The 17,935-nt window shown below is 37.7% G+C and overlaps 1 protein-coding gene across 1 annotated transcript in view; it reads left to right on the forward strand.

The window, feature by feature from the left end:
• Positions 1 to 27: 27 nt before the first annotated feature.
• The window catches only part of AGPS (alkylglycerone phosphate synthase), a 134,509-nt gene continuing 116,601 nt past the window's right edge, over positions 28 to 17,935 (forward strand). Inside the window, exon 1 of the mRNA XM_032855977.1 lies at positions 28 to 346. Coding sequence (XP_032711868.1) covers positions 87 to 346 — 260 coding nt within the window. The 5' untranslated portion in view covers positions 28 to 86. The remainder of the gene's footprint in view (positions 347 to 17,935) is intronic.

Consider the following 17,935-nt stretch of genomic DNA (forward strand, 5'->3'; position numbering starts at 1 on the left):
CCGCAGCGAATGGTCGCGCCGGGCGCCACTCTAAGCGACCTTTCACCCGCGCCCAGCGGTCCGGGGCGGCGGCACAGGCGGAAGCCATGGCGGAGGCGGCGGCTGCAGCGGGTGGAACGGACGTGGGTGCGGGCTCCGGCTCCGCAGCGGACCGGGACCGGGACCCGGATCCAGACCGGGACCGCGCCGGGCGGAGGCTCCGGGTTCTCTCGGGCCATCTGCTGGGCCGGCCCCAGGAGGCTGTGAGTACCAATGAGTGCAAAGCGCGGAGAGCCGCGTCGGCGGCCACGGCGGCGCCCACTGCCACTCCCGCCGTGCAGGAGTCAGGCACCATCCCCAAGAAGCGGTGAGTAGCGGCTCTGTGGAGCTGGCTGGCGGCGAGACCAGGCCAGGCCTGTGCAGCGGGAGGGCAAAGGCAAGGTGGGAAAGGAGGTGACACCGGTGGGAGGAAAGCATCCCGGTCCCTGAAAGTGAAGAACCGTCTCGAGAGAGAGTGGACGAGACCCTGGACTCTCGCAGGAAGGGGGCGGGATGGAATGGTGCATTTTGGTCTCTTTGAGAGTAACAAATCTGAAGGACTGTTATTGGGGAAGACTTCAGGGGGACCCGTTTTCTTGGAGTCTTAATGCCAGGAATTCATTATCCTGAATTAATACTTGGGGATAAGGTCTTCGAATGGACAGAAAGGTTTCTGACATGATCCTCCAAGATTTAAGTTTGCCCTAGGTGATGGCTTTCTTCAAATTCGCGCTAGACTGGGAGTGGGGAGAGGTGGTTCTTGGGGGAAGGTGCTGACTGGTTTCTATGGGGGCAGGTTTCCATTTGCTTAGGGGCATGGTCTTTGACTTTGAAGGGAGAAAAGTGAGGGATGGGTAAGAAGCAAAAAACTTCAGATACTAGTTAAATGATTTAGGTTGTGGTGGTGACTACTGAACTCTGCTGTAACTAGAAGCTGAAAGATCCTTGCCTGTGGCTGAGGATGTTTTTAAGTGATCCTGGCTTACTACTTTTTGGAGAAATCTTAAGCGCTGATGGCAGCTACCAGAGAAAATATTTTCTGAGATGTGGCTTTGTCATGTGGACGAACTTTCAGAGTGGGAAAAAAAGTGTTGCTAATGTTTAATGATACTGTCAGTGTGCCAGAGATTGTGTTGTCTGTTATTTCTTTTACTCCTCTTCAAACTCTTGAGTTTCCTACAGATAAAGAAATAGAACAGATTTACAAAGCCTGCTTCAGATCTTGCATGTTAGAATTCCAGAGTAGGTTGTATTAACTTTAGGGTCAATTTCTTAACTTGTACTACTTGTGGTGAATTCATTTATTAATTCCACATTCATGAGTCCTTCATCTGCTAGTATTTACTCTACTGGGAATACAAAATGCAGTATTTACTTAAGGAACTAATAGCCTAGTAGGGTAAAGTCATAATACAGTGTGGTAAGAAATTTAGCTGATAACCATAGCAGATGGTCACTAACCCTAGTTTTAGGTCTGTATGTCAGGGGTAAGGCTTCCCAGAGTAAGGATTGAGTAAATCTTGAAGTTTGGGTTGGAAGTAACCTGACAAAGGAGAAAAGTGTTTTTGGCAGAAAAACAGTGTGTTTACAGATAAAGCAGCAAAAGACAGATTGGGAAACTGTTGGAAGTTCGCTGGGGTAGGAGGGGGTGAGAATGACAGAGGGTGAGGGCTGGAGGCAAGTCTTGTTTGCAGGATTTTATGTGGGGAAAAATATTGCATTTACCTTTTAGAAAGGTTGCTTTGGGAACCGAATTGAAGAAGGTTAAGTGGAAGGTTAAGGCTGGGAACCAAGACCTGAGTTTGGATTTCCACTACATGATTCTAGTTGCATGACCTTGGGCAAGTCACTTAACCTTTTTCAGAGCTTCAGTCCCTTGTCTGTGAAAATGAGAACAGTAATTCCTGCTCTGTGGCATTGCTGTGAGAATTCAGCAATACCTAGTTAAGTGATCAAGTGCTTTAAGTGCATTGCTGGTTATATAACCTTTCAGATGAAATGGTAGATGCAATTTTCATTGAGTCCAAGGACAGGGTAGCCAATTAGGAGACTATTACTCTGATGACAAATACTGCCATTCTGAACTAAGGCACAATATTGGGAGTAGGCAAATCTATTTGAAAAAATATTAAAACGTAAATTTTTTATAATTTGTTTACTGAATGATGCGGGAGGGAGGAATCAAGGATCACATCCTGGCCTCAGGCTTCACTTGATGTTATTTGAGCCATCATTGGGTTTAAAACTTTTTTTCTCCAAACGGCTTCATGTACATTTATGTCTGTTCATTTGTATGTATCTGTATGATGTACATTTTTATGCATGTTCACAATCTTAGAACTAAGTAGGTAGGTCAGGTGTTCCTTATAGTTGAATTTAGGGGCCTTTATCTGCAGCAGTCAGAGAAAAATAATAATGTTTATAAGGCACACTGGGGTAATGAATGAGGCTTCCCATGGCTGAAGGTGACTGGACTCTGTGGTTACTCCATAGATAGAAGGCACAACTGTTACCTATTGTTGGTGTAGATTATGGTTAGAAAGCTCTGGTCTTTTTGGTTCAGAGTCAGGTATGGCTAGTGGTAAAATCTAGCCCTGTACAACTGTTTTGAAGTTTGAATCAAAATATGAGGGAACATAAAAACTTTTATTAGATGGAAGAGTGATCTCCCTTGGAGAGTGATCTACTTGCTATATTGTTGTTGGGGAGCCAAGGTCTCCCTTCAACTTCCTTCTGCCTAGCTGGGCTTCAGTTTGACAGCAGCCAAGTTGAGTCTAAAGGGAAGATGAATGATGGAGCAAGGAGCCAGCATGTAAATCTAATAAAGTGTGAGTGTGACTGTTTGTCTCTTATTTTGGAATCACTTGCTGATGTGTGTTATTTGTATAACTCCTCTCCGATTACCTTGGATGATGTCATTGGTTGTAATTCTTCTATCTCAGGGCTGGTTATCATCACGGAATTGAAGGAGTGACTTCTTGAAACTTCATGTTTTCATTTCCCTCACAGGACCTTCACGTATATGTTAATTTATCCAATGTTTATAGAATAGTTGCTTTATGACAAGTATCATCCTAGGCACTGAAGGCGGAGAGATGAATAATTGTCCTCGCCTCAAAGAATTCACAGTGGTAAGGGAGATACACATTCCAGTACAGTTTGAGTAGAGCTGCTATGAATACAGATATAGATAGATGTAGCACAAAGGAAAGAAAGAGTGATTATCCTTGGGGTCAGGGAAAGCTTTCTAGAGACAGTTTTAAAATATGGATGATGGTGTGGCAGATTGATTGGATGGTGAAGACAGTTCCAGGCAAAGATAATAGCATATGGCAAAGCAAGGGGGCATGAAAGTGCATATTGTATTTAGGTAATTGAACAATTCAGTATTGGTAGAGGTGGGAGTGGTGTAAAAAGAGGTGGGCCCTGGCCGGTCGTGGAGGCCTTGGCCTGTAGATCATCAGTCCATTAATTCATTCATTTACTCATTCACTCATTCATGTGTGACTATTTCGGTGCTTACTATGAAACATACAGCAGCGGACAAAAACTCTGCCCTTATGGACTTACATTCTAGTTGGAGTGGAGATAGCAAATAAGTAATACAGTATGTCAGATGGTTATAAGTGTAATGAAGAAAAATGAAGCAGCCAAGGAGATTAGGTAACAGCAAACCCTTGAGGCACTTAAGTTGGGAAGAGACTTGATCATATTGGGTTTGGGTTTGCATCCACGTACAGTGTTAAGAATAGACTGGAGAAGGATGAGAATGCACATAGGAAGACCAGTTAGGGAGCTGTTATAGTGGAACAGGTGAGAAATAATGAAGGATTAAATCAAGGTGATGGCAGTGAGAATAGAGGAAAAGATGGATTTGAGTTTTGGAAATTAGTGCATTAAGTAATACATAAAATTATGTGACTCTATGCCATGGGAGTTTTGGAGCAATGATAATGGAAGAGGGATGGTAAAAGTCTTGAGCAACATGGATATTTAAGAGGGTGGGCCAATCATAACCTGTTGTACTTATCATGTTGGTCTCGTATGAGTTGGTTCTAATTACTTCTATCCAGGAACATATATTCTTATTATTTGAAATTGCTGAGCAGAGTTTTGAGAGTGATGAGTGATGGTTTGCTTTTGGACCCTTTGTTTTTCTTTAAATTGCATGAACAGTTTCTTTTTTTAATCTTGCTACTGGTTGCAGTTTTAGATTCTTGAAAATCATAGTAAATGCCAATTAAGTATGTGACACTTTTATACCTTGGTTTTGGATTTTTTCAGTTTAAAAAAAGCTATTGTAATGTTAGAAAAATGAAGAAAAAAATCCCTTGTGACGTCCGTCCCTCTGCACTGTTAACGGCTTTCCCAGTTGTGGTTTGGGTTAGTCAGAACTGTTCTATGGCAATTTTTACAGAGGTTATAAACTCTCCTCAGAACAAAAGAAGATCTGATTAAGACTGCTACCAATTCCTTAATATACTTATACTGCCATTTATGCACACCATTCTTTAAAAAATGATGTATTATTTAAGAGCTCCCGAATCCTTAGTAGATGTTTTCCAGACAGAAAAAAGCTGAGTTGACCTTGTGTAAATGTTTCCTAGGAGGGCATCTTTGTCATGCCAAGTTTCAACCATTTATGATTAAAGAGATCATGATCAAGTACAGTGTCATATGGTTAAGGCACTAGTTTATATTGTACTTACTGAATAAATTAAAAAATATATGATCCTATCAAACTGAAATTCTTAATTTTTGAAAACGTAATGCATGGTTTTAAAAAGTAGACCAACCTATTTCCTTCTGTGAGTGGATTTTGCTGTTTCATTTGTGGGAGAGAACAATTTGAGAATAAAACAGAAACATACTTCTCTTAGATTGCAAGTATCATTTTGGAATGGACCACATTTTCTGCAAGTAGACTTCTTTATGTCAGGAAGTTACTTACTATAAAGCGACCTACCCCCAGTCACTTAATAAAAATATCTAGGAATAAATTAAGTGATCTATTTTTAGGCTGCAGGGGAGTAGAGTGCTGTTGTAGTCAGATGATGTACTTTATGGAACACTTTAAAAGGAAATGCTAAGCAAGTATTACTCCTTTCAATTTTATTTTCTTATTATTGAGAAGAGAATTTCTGTTGTTTAGCAGATTAGTATGTTAATTTTAACTCCAAACCAAATCAAAATATCCTGAGTAGACTTTACTCTTTTGACATGAAATAGTAATCACCCTCCCCCCATTAGTATTCTCTTCATTTGTTAGGCTTTAGAAGTAATATTTAATTTTATTACTGTCCCACATCTGAGTTCAGCTTCAGTTGAGAATACATAGAGTATAGACAGGTGGAGATAAAAATGCCAGCTTTATTACAAATAAAGTTGGTTGGAGAATATGGCTTAGATTTGGACTACCTAATAATTACTCTGAATTGGATATACAGTCACAGGTAAGGCTGGACCACAGAAGGCCTCCCCTGCTAGAGCAGAGCCAGCTCCAGTAAGCTTTATACATGGCCCTGAGAGAGACTCTGTTATAACCACTTTGTAGCTGATAGATTCTAAGGAGAGAGAAGGCTGACTCCAGACGCTTGGTGCCTCTTCTCAGAAATTACTAACCAGGTAAATCACTCCTCCCATGAGGAAGGATGACTGTGTGACCATTGGGGAGGTCAGGTCAGCTACTCTTCTGAAGTCCCTCCAGACTGGAAACTGGATGTCAGGGAATGGAGGTATTACTGACACACTTTTGAGTAAATTAAGGGAAAGGGTTGAAAACTTTATGGTAGGTAGTCTTCCACCTGCATCATTTGCATGTGTCATTCCCATTGCCTACTGAATACATTCCACAGTTTTCTTGGTTAGGGCAGTTAAGGTCTTCCAGGGGAACAAACTGGCCTTTCTAGGCCTCTGATTTCCTTGGTACCTACTATGTACTCTAGCTCTACACCAGAATTATTGCTGTTCTGGGGACATGTCCTTCCTTTCCCCTTTTCTTTGATATGTTAATTTTCCAAAGTATAGTACACATAGTAGTGATGGTCCTGGGATAATTTGGGATGGTACGTGGCTTATAGTCTTACTTGGGTGGTTATAAATGTTTGTGTATATACTTATTATTTTTTGTTAAACTTTTAAATTAAATTTTTATTAATTTTATAAATTTATATAAATTATTAATTTTATATAAATTAAATTTATATAAATTTATTAAATTTATAAATTAAATTTTTATTAAATTTATTATAAAAGTAGATGCACAAATCATGTTTACAGCTTAATTACTTTTCACAAAGCGAGCACATCCATCTTATCAGTATTTAGATTAAGAAACAACATTACCAGTCAGTCCCTAGAAGCCTTCATGTTCCTCTTCACCTCCCACCAGGATAACCGCAACCTTGACTGGAGTTGGATTTGCTTGTTTGAACTTTACGTACATGGAGTCATGCAGTGTATATTCTTTTGTGTGTGGCTTCTTTCCCTTATCATTATGATTGTAATACTCATCTATGTTTTCATGTCTAGTTGTATTTTGTTCATTCTTACTGCTGAGTAGTATTTCATTGGATGGATATACACTGTGAGTTATACATTATGTGTGTGTGTTTTTTTTAAAGATTTTATTTACTTATTTACAGAGAGAGTAAGTGAGAGAGAACAGAGCAGTGGGAGGAACAAAGGGAGAGGGAGAAGCAAACTCCCTGCTGAGCAGGAAGCCCCAACTCTGGGTTCTATCCCTGGACTCTGGGATCATGACCTGAGCTAAAGGCAGACCCTTAACCGTCTGAGCTTCCCAGGCATCCCATTCAGTTTATCCATTTTGTTCAGGATGAGCATTTAGGTGGCTGCTAAATTTAGGTTTGAAAATTTATTGATTTTAATATGAAGTACATATCTAATGTTTTTATAGATATTGCTGCATAGAAATAGGCTAAAATGATTAAAATGGTAGTTAGTATATAATATGTTCAATCTTCTTAAGTATATCATTTGTTTGAGGTAATAAAATGTTCCTAGATACTATATCATTCCTGTAAACATTAAACTGCCTTTTTAAACGCTGTGACCTTAAAGTCTTTGCAGTGTTCAAATGTTATTTATAAACTTATAAGATCAGCTTAAAGTCACAAGTCTAAATCTATAATTCAGTTACACATTTGAAATTTTTTACAAGCCAGTCATTCTTATAAGTGAAATCCTCTTCAATTTTCTAAGTATATAAAAGATCAATTTCTGCATAGCTTTCTTGAAACAAAAACAGTAACATCTGATTGTGAGTCCCTTCTCAAGCATTTGTATATTTAATTCTAGATCTTTTTATAGTTGAGATAAGCTTATTCATTAAGGAAGGCTATACCATTCTAGGTAGCTGCAGTTACTTTTGACAAGGTAGTTTGCTTCTTGGGTGAGATTTGGAGCTATAGGTATCTTATCATTCACTAAGAAAACTATTGTATTGCATGTAATATTTGTCCTGCAGGCATATCTGAAGTTACTAACCAGAGATTTAAGCTGGCATGCTGACCAAATTCTTGTTGGTAACTTTACTGGGCTTCTCCAAACTCTATTTATAGTTGACCTCATATTATCACCTTGGATGTGTTCATGTATTCTAGGACCTTGTAATGAAATAATCTGAATTATTTCATTTGTTATATTCATATTTTGCAATTCCAACTCAGATTGTTTATGTGGTTGGATTTTGCATTTCTTCATCCTGAGCTTTCCAGGAATCCAGCATCAGGGATATTAAAATAACACTCGATTTCTATTCTGCTGTCAACTCAAAGTTTATAAATCAGCACTGTGCTCTAGAGCTTTCTGTGATGCTGGAAATGATCTGTAATCTGCTATACAATATGGTAGCCACTAACCACATGTGGCCATTAAACACTTGAAATATGATCATTATGACCAAGGAGCTGAATTTTAAATTTTATTCAATTTTAATTTTTAAATTTAAATAGGCATATTGGCTATTGGCTAGTTACATACCATGTTGGACAGCACAACTGCATATTGAAATCTAACTCATTATCTGTCCTTTCTTATTTCCAAATGAAGTTACCTTTCTGGCTTTCCTTTCTTTTTTTTTTTTTTTTTTTTTTCTTTTAAGATTGAACTCTCTCTCTCTCTCTCTTTAAGATTTTATTTATTTATTTTGTCAGAGAGAGAGTGAGCACACAAGCAAGGGGGAGCAGCAGGCAGAGGGTGAAGCATGTTCCCCTCTGAGCAAGGAGCCTGATGCTGGACTTGATCCCAGGACCCTGGGATCATGACCTGAGCCGAAGGCAGGTGCTTAACCAACTGCTACTCTTATACACGTTTATCTCATCTGATCTTCACAACCACTCATTTTACAGATTAGTAACTGAAGTTTGCAGACGCTTGCTAGAAAACAGTCATTTGCTATATATACTAAGTGGTAGGGCTTAGATTTGAATCCAGATCTTTTATCTTAAGTCTAGAGCTTTTTCCTTGATACTGTGCCGATATCACCAGTTCTAGTCATTTTTTTCTTCAAAATCTTTCTTAAAACCATTTTGTGGATTAAACAAGTTTTTATTGGTCATTTGTGTTCTAGGTGTTTGGGCTACATCAGTGAACAAAATAGGCAAAGATCTATTCTTTCACGGGACTTATATTCTTATAGGTGAAATAGTTAATAACAGTAAATAAGTCAATTATTAAGTGTGTTAGAAAATGCTAAGTGCTATGCAAAAAAGAAAAATAACAGAGTAAGGGGGTAGTGTTCAGATTTTAAAAAGGATATCACTGGAGAACATGACATTTAAGTAAATATTTGAAGGAGATGAGAGCGTTAAGTTCTATGGCTATCTAGTTGAGTGAGTGTTCTGGGCACAGAAATACTATGTGTAAATACCTTAAGGGGATGCACATGTGTGTTGTTTTAAGCGAGTAACAAGAGCAGCTGGAGTCAATTCATAATCTTCCCACCCCCACACTGTTAAAAGTGTGTACCGTTGAAACCTTAGCTCCTAGTTTACCTGTCTTCTGTTTTAGTCAAGGTCTCTTATTCATCCTACATTTTCTAGCTTCCACAACTTTCCTTGTGCCACTTTCTGGAAGATCTTTGCTTGTCGGACACCAGGCTTCAGGGTCTGTGCGTTTTGAGGGTCTTTTTATTTTTGAGAATCGAGACTAGGCAATTGTCGGTTATCTCTTCCCTGTGATTTCTTATATTATAAATAATAACTCTTTTTTTTTTTTTTAAAGATTTTATTTATTTATTTGACAGAGAGAGATCACAAGTAGGCAGAGAGGCAGGCAGAGAGAGAGGAAGGGAAGCAGGCTCCCTGCTGAGCAGAGAGCCCGATGCGGGGCTCAATCCCAGGACCCTGAGACCATGACCTGAGCTGAAGGCAGAGGCTTAACCCACTGAGCCACCCAGGCGCCCCTAAATAATAACTCTTAAATCATTGTTAAGTATCATGCGATGTAATATTTAGGCCTGGAGACTTTAATTCATTTAAAGCAGCTAGATACCTCTTGGCATCTTCTCAGCTGTTTGAAACTTCCATCTACTCAAGTTTGTTGGCAGTTGATTATTGTTTTCTATGTGCTAAGGACTGGGGAGAATTAGCACATAGTTTCTGCCTTATGAGACATGTAGGTCTACTAAGGAAAACTGATATGTCTTCTGTTAATGCAGGGTGCTAAGTGCTAGACTAGAGGCAAGAAGTGGGAGGAATGATGACTCGTACAGCAATGGAAGGGCCTCTTCATTTCAAAGAAACATAGATTAGAATGGTGGAGGAGTGCTCTTCAATGTTAAGATGCTATGAGAAAATTCTTAAATCTGAGGGTAAAAACATAGATGAGAGCATTTGGATGAAAATAGAATCAGAAGAATTAGAGTAAGAGAATGTAGACAGTATAATAAAGAACCGGTATGGCACTTGGCCCAGTAATGTTGGGGGCCTTCAGCTACCTGGATAGCTTTTAGAAGTCTTATTCTGAGAGCAGAATATCTGTTAATTTACAATTTAAAAAAATCAGAGGGTACCTAATTGATGCTGAAATGTAACACATTTTATTTGAAGATAAAAACAGTCAAAATGCAGACTTTGAAAATAATGAAGAGATAAACACTATAGCTTCTCAACATCTTTTAGATATGTCATATATGTATAAAGTTGTGCTGTAATAATGTCTTGAAACCACTATTTTTCACTATCTTATGTATATAACTTTCTATGTCAAGGAATGTTAATGGCAACCTCATCCTCAGGGGCTCATCAGGTATTGCATTATATGTAGGTACTCTAAGTTCAACCAGGACAGTATCACTTTTTATTTATTGTGTTCAGTCTTTCCCTATTATAAAGAATGCTGTGATAAACTTTTTACAGTTAAATCCCTAAAAAGTTCCATAAGACAAATTTTTTAAAAGGATTAAAGAACATTGGAAATTTTTTAAATGGGTTAAAGAACATTGGAATACATAATTCATCCATCTCAGTGGACAGAGGCAGAAATAAAGCACAGTTGCTTCTTCGGATTTAATTTTGACCGAGAATAAAGATTTGGAAATTATTGGAATCTCAGGAGAAAGACTCCTATCATGTTTGAGCAGATTTATATCTTAAAATTTAAGAAAGCAGCTTTCCAGAAATTCACCTAAAAGGAAATGCAATGTTTAGGCCTGGGTTGCTAAGGGGAATCCAAAACATGACCACAGAGAGCCTAGGAAATACTGCTTAACTTTGCCTAGGCCTTGGAGGTGATGAGGAGAGAGAGCTGAGGCAACTGGCTAAGATGTGCCAGTTTATTTATTTTTATTTTTTAACATTTAATTTATTTATTTGACAGAGAGAGAGAGACTGCGCACAAGCTGGGGGAGCAACAGAGGGAGAGGGAGAAGGAGGCTCTCAGCTGAGCTGGGAGCCTGATGTGGGGCTTGATGCCAGGACTCTGTTCATGACCTGAGCCGAAGGCAGACGCTTAACCAACTGAGCCACCCAGGCACACCAGGTGTGCCAGTTTAAACCACTTATTGTTGTCAGTAAATATTGTACACTACATGCTTATTCAGATGGCTCATACTCTTTGGTCAAATCTTTCTACATCTTGTGATGCAACTTAAGAATTGTAATGTCAGGGCGTCTGGGTGACTCAGTCGTTGGGTGTCTGCCTCCTGCTCCTGGGATCGAGCCCCAAATCGGGCTCCCTGCTCAGCGGGAGGCCTGCTTCTCCCTGTCCCACTCCCCCTGTTTGTGTGTTCCCTGTCTAGCTGTCTTTCTCTATCAATCAAATAAAAATCTTTAAAAAAAAAAAGGAATTATAATGTCTGTAGTTTTCTTTTTCTCCCAACATATTATGTTGAAAAAATTGAAACATACTGCGAAATTCAATTTTATAATAAACTTTTAAAAAAATTTTTTAAAAGAATTATTTATTTACTTATTTGACAGAGAAATCACAAGTAGACAGAGAGGCAGGCAGAGAGACAGGGAAGCAGGCTCCCTGCCAAGCAGAGAGCCGGACTCAGGCCTTGATCCCAGGACCCTGAGACCATGACCTGAGCCAACGAAGGCAGAGGCTCAACCCACTGAGCCACGAAGTCACCCTGTAATAAACATTTTTATACCAACCACTTAGATTCTACCATAACATCATAGTATGTTTCCTTATCACATATCTGTACATTCATTCATCATTTTCTCTATTCAGTTAGTCTATCTTATTTTTGATGAATTTTAAAGAAAATTAGTAGCTTCATTTTTGAAGTAAAATCTCCTGTATTAGCTTTCACTACTATTTGAGGGAATTTTTCAGTTAATATCTCTAACTCTTCAATCTCCATTTTCACATTTTCAATTATTGGACATTTTTATCTGAGAATTGATGTTTTGACATAGTGGTAATCCCTTTTTGAAGTAAAATTTTAAAAGTCTATTTTTTAAAAGTAAAAGGTTCTGCTTTTGTTCTTTTATGTTGATCTTGATTTCCAGATAGTATTTTGTCTGCTTTGTCTTTGCAAAATATTTGTAGCTTCCCAACATAATTATTAGATTTCCAGTCTGATTTTGGCTTTATTTCCAAGTTCTTTCCTGCCATGTGCCATTATTTTCAGAAAGTACATTCTAGTTTGCTATGCCTGTCTTCAGATTTTATATAAGAGGCAACCTTTTTTAAGAATGAATTCTTATTTGTTAGCACGTGCGTTCATTAGGACTTTTGTTTAAAAGTATCAATTAATTTGAGCTAACTGAAAAAAAGAAGAGTGCAAGGACACCGGGGTGCCTGAGTGGCTCAGCTGGTTAAGCATCTGCCTTTGGCTCAGGTCATGATCCCAGAGTCCTGGGATCAAGCCCCACATCAGGCTCCCTGCTTGGCAGGGAGTCTGCTTCTCTTCCGCCTGCTGTTCCTGAAGCTTGTGTGCTCTCTCTCTCTCTCTCTTTCTCGCTCTCGTTCTATATCAAATAAAAAAAAAAAAACAGAGTCCCAGGGCACCTTCCTCAAGGGCAGGAATAGAGCTTTGCCACAGGGTGGAATTAGAACTAAAACCCAGAAAGTCATCAGGCTTCTTGCTAGCATCTGCTACATGTTTCTCTAAGGAAATCAGCCTTTTCGGCTCTTCTGTCCAAATGGTAAAATAGGGTAACCCTCTCCTCCTGGGTATTCAGCCAGGTAGCAGCAAATAATTGAACTGTCTTGTTCCCAGTAGCCGAGTCACACGTCTACGTCGTTCTAGTCAGCAATTGCCTAGAAATGAGTGGTGGTGGCCTTAGTTCAAAAATAGTTGCCCAGGCAGCTAAATGAACTGAACTTAACTCTGCTTATCATACTTAGAAATATGTCACAGCCGGATCATCTGCTTGTCCTTTTTGATGACTCCTTCCCCAGAATCTTGCTTCATGAGTCATCCTTTTGTTTTCCTCTTGGGCCTCAATCTTTTTTTTCTTTTTTTTCCTAGTTGATGATTTTTTAAAAATCAAATTATAATTAACATGCAGTTTCAAGTATACAATATAAGGATCCAATTCTGTATATTACTCATTGTGCATCGAGATGAGTATACTCTTAATCCCCTTTATTTCATCCATCCCTCTGCCCACCTCCCCTCTGCAACCACCAGTTCTTTGTATTTAAGAGTCTGTTTTGGGGTCTTTCTTCCTTTGTTTGTTTCTTAAATTCCACACATGAGCACAATCATGTGGTATTTGTCTTTCTCTGATTGATTTATTTCACTTAGCCTTATACCTTCGAGGTCCGTCTATGTTGCCGCAAATGGTAAGATCTCATTCTTTTTTATGGCTGAGTAATATTCCATTGTAATAATATCACACATATTCTTTATCCATTCATCCAAGGATGAACACTTGGTTTACTTCCATATCTTGACTATTGTAAATAATATTTAAGTAAACAGGGTGCATATATTTTTTAGAATTAGTGTTTTTGTTTTCTTTGAGTTAGTACCCAGTAGTGGAATTACTGGATCATATCGAAATTCTATTTTTAATCTTTTGAGGAACTGCTGTATTGTTTTTCAGAGTGTGTGCTGCACCAATTTGCATTCCTACCAACAGTACAGGAGTGTTCCCTTTCTTCTACATCCTCATCAACACTTACTATTCCTTGGGTTTTGATTTTAGTCATTCTGATAGGTGTAAGGTGGTATCTCACTTTGGTTTTGATTTGCATTTCCCTGACAGTTAGTGATGATGAGCATCTTTTCTCATGTGTCTGTTGGCCATCTGTATGTCTGTTTTGGAAAAATGTCTAGTTAGGTCCACCGGCCATTTTTTAATCGGATTATTTTGGGAGGGGGTTGGTGTTGAGTTGTGTATGTTCTTTGTATATTTTGGATATTAATTCCTTGTTGGCTATATCATTTGCAAATATCTTCCATTCGGTAGGTTGCCTTTTTTTTTGTTTTGATAGTTTCCTTTGCTGTGCAAAAGCTTTTTACTTTGGTGTAGTCCTAAACTACATTTTGGTGTATTTAATTTTGCTTTTGTTTCCTTTCCCTCAAAGAGACATACCTAGAAAAATGGTTTATGCAGCCAATGTCAAAGAAATTACTGCCTGTGTTTTCTTCTAGGATTTTTGTCGTTTCAGGTCAGACATTTAAATTTTTAATCCATTTTGCATTGATTTCTTGTGTGTGGTGTAATAAAGTGGTCCACATTCATTCTTTTGCATGTAGCTAATCAGTGTTCTCTGCACCATTTGTTGAAGAGACTGTCTTTTCCCCATTGTGTATTCTTGCCTCCTTCATCGTAGATTAATTAACCATATATGCATGGGTTTATTTTTGAGCTCTTTGTTTGATTCTATCGATCTGTGTGTCTGTTTTTGTGCCAGTACCATAGTGTTTTGATTACTATAGCTTTGTAGTATATCTTGCAATCTGTGATTGTTATACCTCCAGTTTTGTTCTTCTTTCTCAGGATTGTTTGGCTATTTGGACTCTTGTGGTTCCATACAAATTTTAGTATTATTTATTCTAGTTCCTTGAAAAATGTTGGTATTTTAATAGGGATTGCATTGAATCTGTGGATTGCTTTGGATAATATGGACATTTGAAAAATACTGGGTCTTTCAGTCCTTGAGCATAGAATATCTTTCCATTTGTTTGTGTCATCTTCAGTTTTTTCAAGAGTGTTTTATGGTTTTAGGAGGGTTAATTTTTTTTCCTTTTGGTGTAATTGTAACTGGAATTATTTGGTTAGGTTTATTCCTAGGTATTTTATTCCTTTTGGTGTAATTGTAAGTGATATTATTTTCATAATTTCTCTTTTTGCTATTTCATTATTAGTGTACAGAAATGCAGCAGGGGTGCCTGGGTGGCTCAGGTCATGATCCAGGGGTCCTGGGATCGCACCCCACATTAGGCTTCCTCAGTAGGGAGCCTGCTTCTTCCTCTCTCTGCCACTCCCCATGCTTATGCATTCTCTCAAATAAATAAAATCTTAAAAAGAGAAAGAAATGCAATAGATTTCTGTATATTAATTTTGTGTTCTGCGACTTGACTGAATTCATTTATTAGTTCTAATAGTTTTTTGGTGGAATCTTGAGGGCTTTCTATATATAGTAAAATGTCATCCTCAAACAGTGGAACTTTTACTTCTTCCTTACCCGTGTAGATGCCTTTTACTTCTTTTTGTTGTCTCATTGGCTGGAACTTCCAGTACTGTGTTGAATAAAAGTGGCAAGAGTGGACATCCTTGTTTTGTTCCTGATCTTAAAGGAAAAGCTCTCAGTTTCTCACCATTGAGGATGATGTTAGTTGTGGGTTTTTCATATATGGCCTTTATAACATTGAAGTATATTCCCTCCAAACCTTCTTTATTGAGAGTTTTTGTCATGACTGGGTTTTGTATTTTGTCAGTTACTTTTTCTGCATCTATTGAGATGTACATGTGATTTTTGTCCTTTCTCTTGTTAATGTGATATATCATGTTAATTGATTTGCAAATATTTGACCATGCTTGCATCCGTGGAATAAATCTCACTTGATCATGGTGAGTGATTTTTAAAATTTATTGTTAGATTTGATTTGCTAGTATTTTGTTGAATATTTTTGCATCTGTGTTCATCAGAGATATTGGCCTCTTGTTTTCTTTTAGTATCTTTCTCTGGTTTTAGGGTAATGTTGGCCTTATAAAATGAATTTGGAAGTTTTCCTTTTTCTTTCTTAGATTTATTTATTTTAGAAAGTGTGTGTGAATGGGGGAGGGAAAGGGTCAAGAGAATCTCAAGCAGACTCCCTGCTGAACATGAAGCCCAATGTGGGCTTGATCTCACGACCCTGAGATCACGACCTGATTGAAGTTGAGAGTTGGATGCTTAACTAGCTGGGCCAGCCAGGCCCCCCTTCTTTTTCTGGTTTGTTTTGAAAAGTTTGAGAAGAAGAGGTATTACCTCTTACTTAAAATTTTGGTAGAATATTTTGGTAGAATTCACCTGTCAAGCCATCTGGTTTTGGACTTTTGTTTGTTGGAAGTTTTTTGATTATGCATTCAATTTCATTGCCAGTAATCATTCTGTTCAGATTTTCTATTTCTTTCTAATTCAATTTTGGAAGATTATATGTTCCTAGGAATTTATACATATCTTCTAGGATCCAATTTGTTGACATATAATTTTTATAATATTCTCTTATAATCCTTTGTATTTTTGTGGTGTTGGTTGTTAGTCTTCAGTTCTGATTTTATTTGAGCACTCACTCTCTCTTTTAATGAGTCTTGCTAAAGATTTATCAATTTTGTTTATCTCTTCAAAGAACTAGCTCCTAGTTTCATTGATCTATTATTTTTTACAATCTTGATTGCATTTATTTCTATTCTTATCTTAAGTACTTCCTTTTTCTATTGTCTTTGGGCTTTGTTTGTTCTTTTTCTACCTCCTTAGGGTGTTAGGTTCACTTATTTATTTGAGATTTTTCTCGTTTCTTGAGGTAGGCCTGTAATACTCTAATCTTCCCTCTTAGAACAGGTTTTGTTGTATCCCAAAGAGTTTGGACTATTGTGTTTTCATTTTCATTGTCTCTGTATTTTTTTATTTCCTCATTGATTTCTTAGTTGACCCATTCATTGTTTAGTAGCATGTGATTTAGCCTCCATGTTTTTGTGTTCTTTCCATATTTTTTCTTGTGATTGGTTTCTAGTTTCATACCGTTGTGGTTGGAAAAGATGGATATGATTTCAGTCTTAAAATTTATCAAGACTTGTTTTGTGGCCTCAGGTGATGTATTTTGGAGAATGTTTCATGTTCACTTGAAAAGAATGTAAATTCTGTTTTTGAATGGAATGTTCTGAATATATCTGGTCCGTCTGGTCTAATGTGTCATTTAAAGCATTTTCTTTTTGATTGATCATTGATATAAATGGGGTGTTAAAGTCCCCCATTACTATCTTATTATTGTCAGTTTCTTCCTTTGTGTCTGTTAATTGTTACTTTATGTATTTAGGTGCATCTATGTTGGGTACATACATATTTATAATTGTTATATCCCCTTGTTGATTGTTTTATTGTTATGAAGTGTTCTTTGTCTCTTGGTACAGTCTTTGTTTTAAAGTCTATTTTGTCTGATATAAATATTGCTACCTCAGCTTTCATTTGTTCCCATATGATGGTAAATTTTTTCTATCCCTTCATTTTCAATCTGCATGTGTGTTTAGTTCTGAAGTGAATCTCTTATAGGTAGCAAGATGGGTCTTGGTTATTTTTTTATCCTTTAGTCACCCTCTGTCCTTTTTTTTTTTTTTTTTTTTAATTTTAAAAAATTCCAGTATAATTTACCCTATGTCTTTCGACTGGAGCATTAAGTCCATTTACATTTGAAGTAATTATTAATGGGTATGTACTTATTGCCATTTTGTTACTTGTTTTATGATTGTTTTTGCAGTTCTTCTCTGTTTCTTTCTTCTTTTACTCTTCCCTTGTGGTTTGATGGCTTTCTTTGGTGTTACATTTGAATTTCTTTCTTGAGATGCCTGGGTGGCACAGTCAGTTAGTGTCCAACTCTTGATTTCAACTCAGGTCATGATCTCAGGGTCATGGGATTGAGCCCCATGTTGGGCTCCAGACTGCTGAGCATGGAGTCTGCTAGGAATTCTCTCTGTCCCTCCCTCTGCCCCTCCCTCATGCCCACATGTGCATATTCTCTCTTTCTCTCTTTAAAAAAAAAAAAAAATTCCTTTCTTTATGTTATAGGTTTTTGGTTTTTGGTTACCATTTAGGTTCACATATAACATTTTATGTGTATAGCAGTTTGTATCAGATTGGTGATTGTTTAAGTTTGAAACCATTCTAAAAGCACTAAATTTTTACTACACCCACGTTTTGTGTATATGATGCCACACTTTACATCCTTTTATTTTGCAGATCCCTTGACTGATTTGTATAGATGTAATTGACTTTACCACTTCTTTGCATA

This window comes from Lontra canadensis, unplaced genomic scaffold (genome assembly GCF_010015895.1).
Source record: "Lontra canadensis isolate GAN:19392208 unplaced genomic scaffold, GSC_riverotter_1.0 scaffold11, whole genome shotgun sequence".
In the NCBI taxonomy this organism is placed as follows: domain Eukaryota; kingdom Metazoa; phylum Chordata; class Mammalia; order Carnivora; family Mustelidae; genus Lontra; species Lontra canadensis.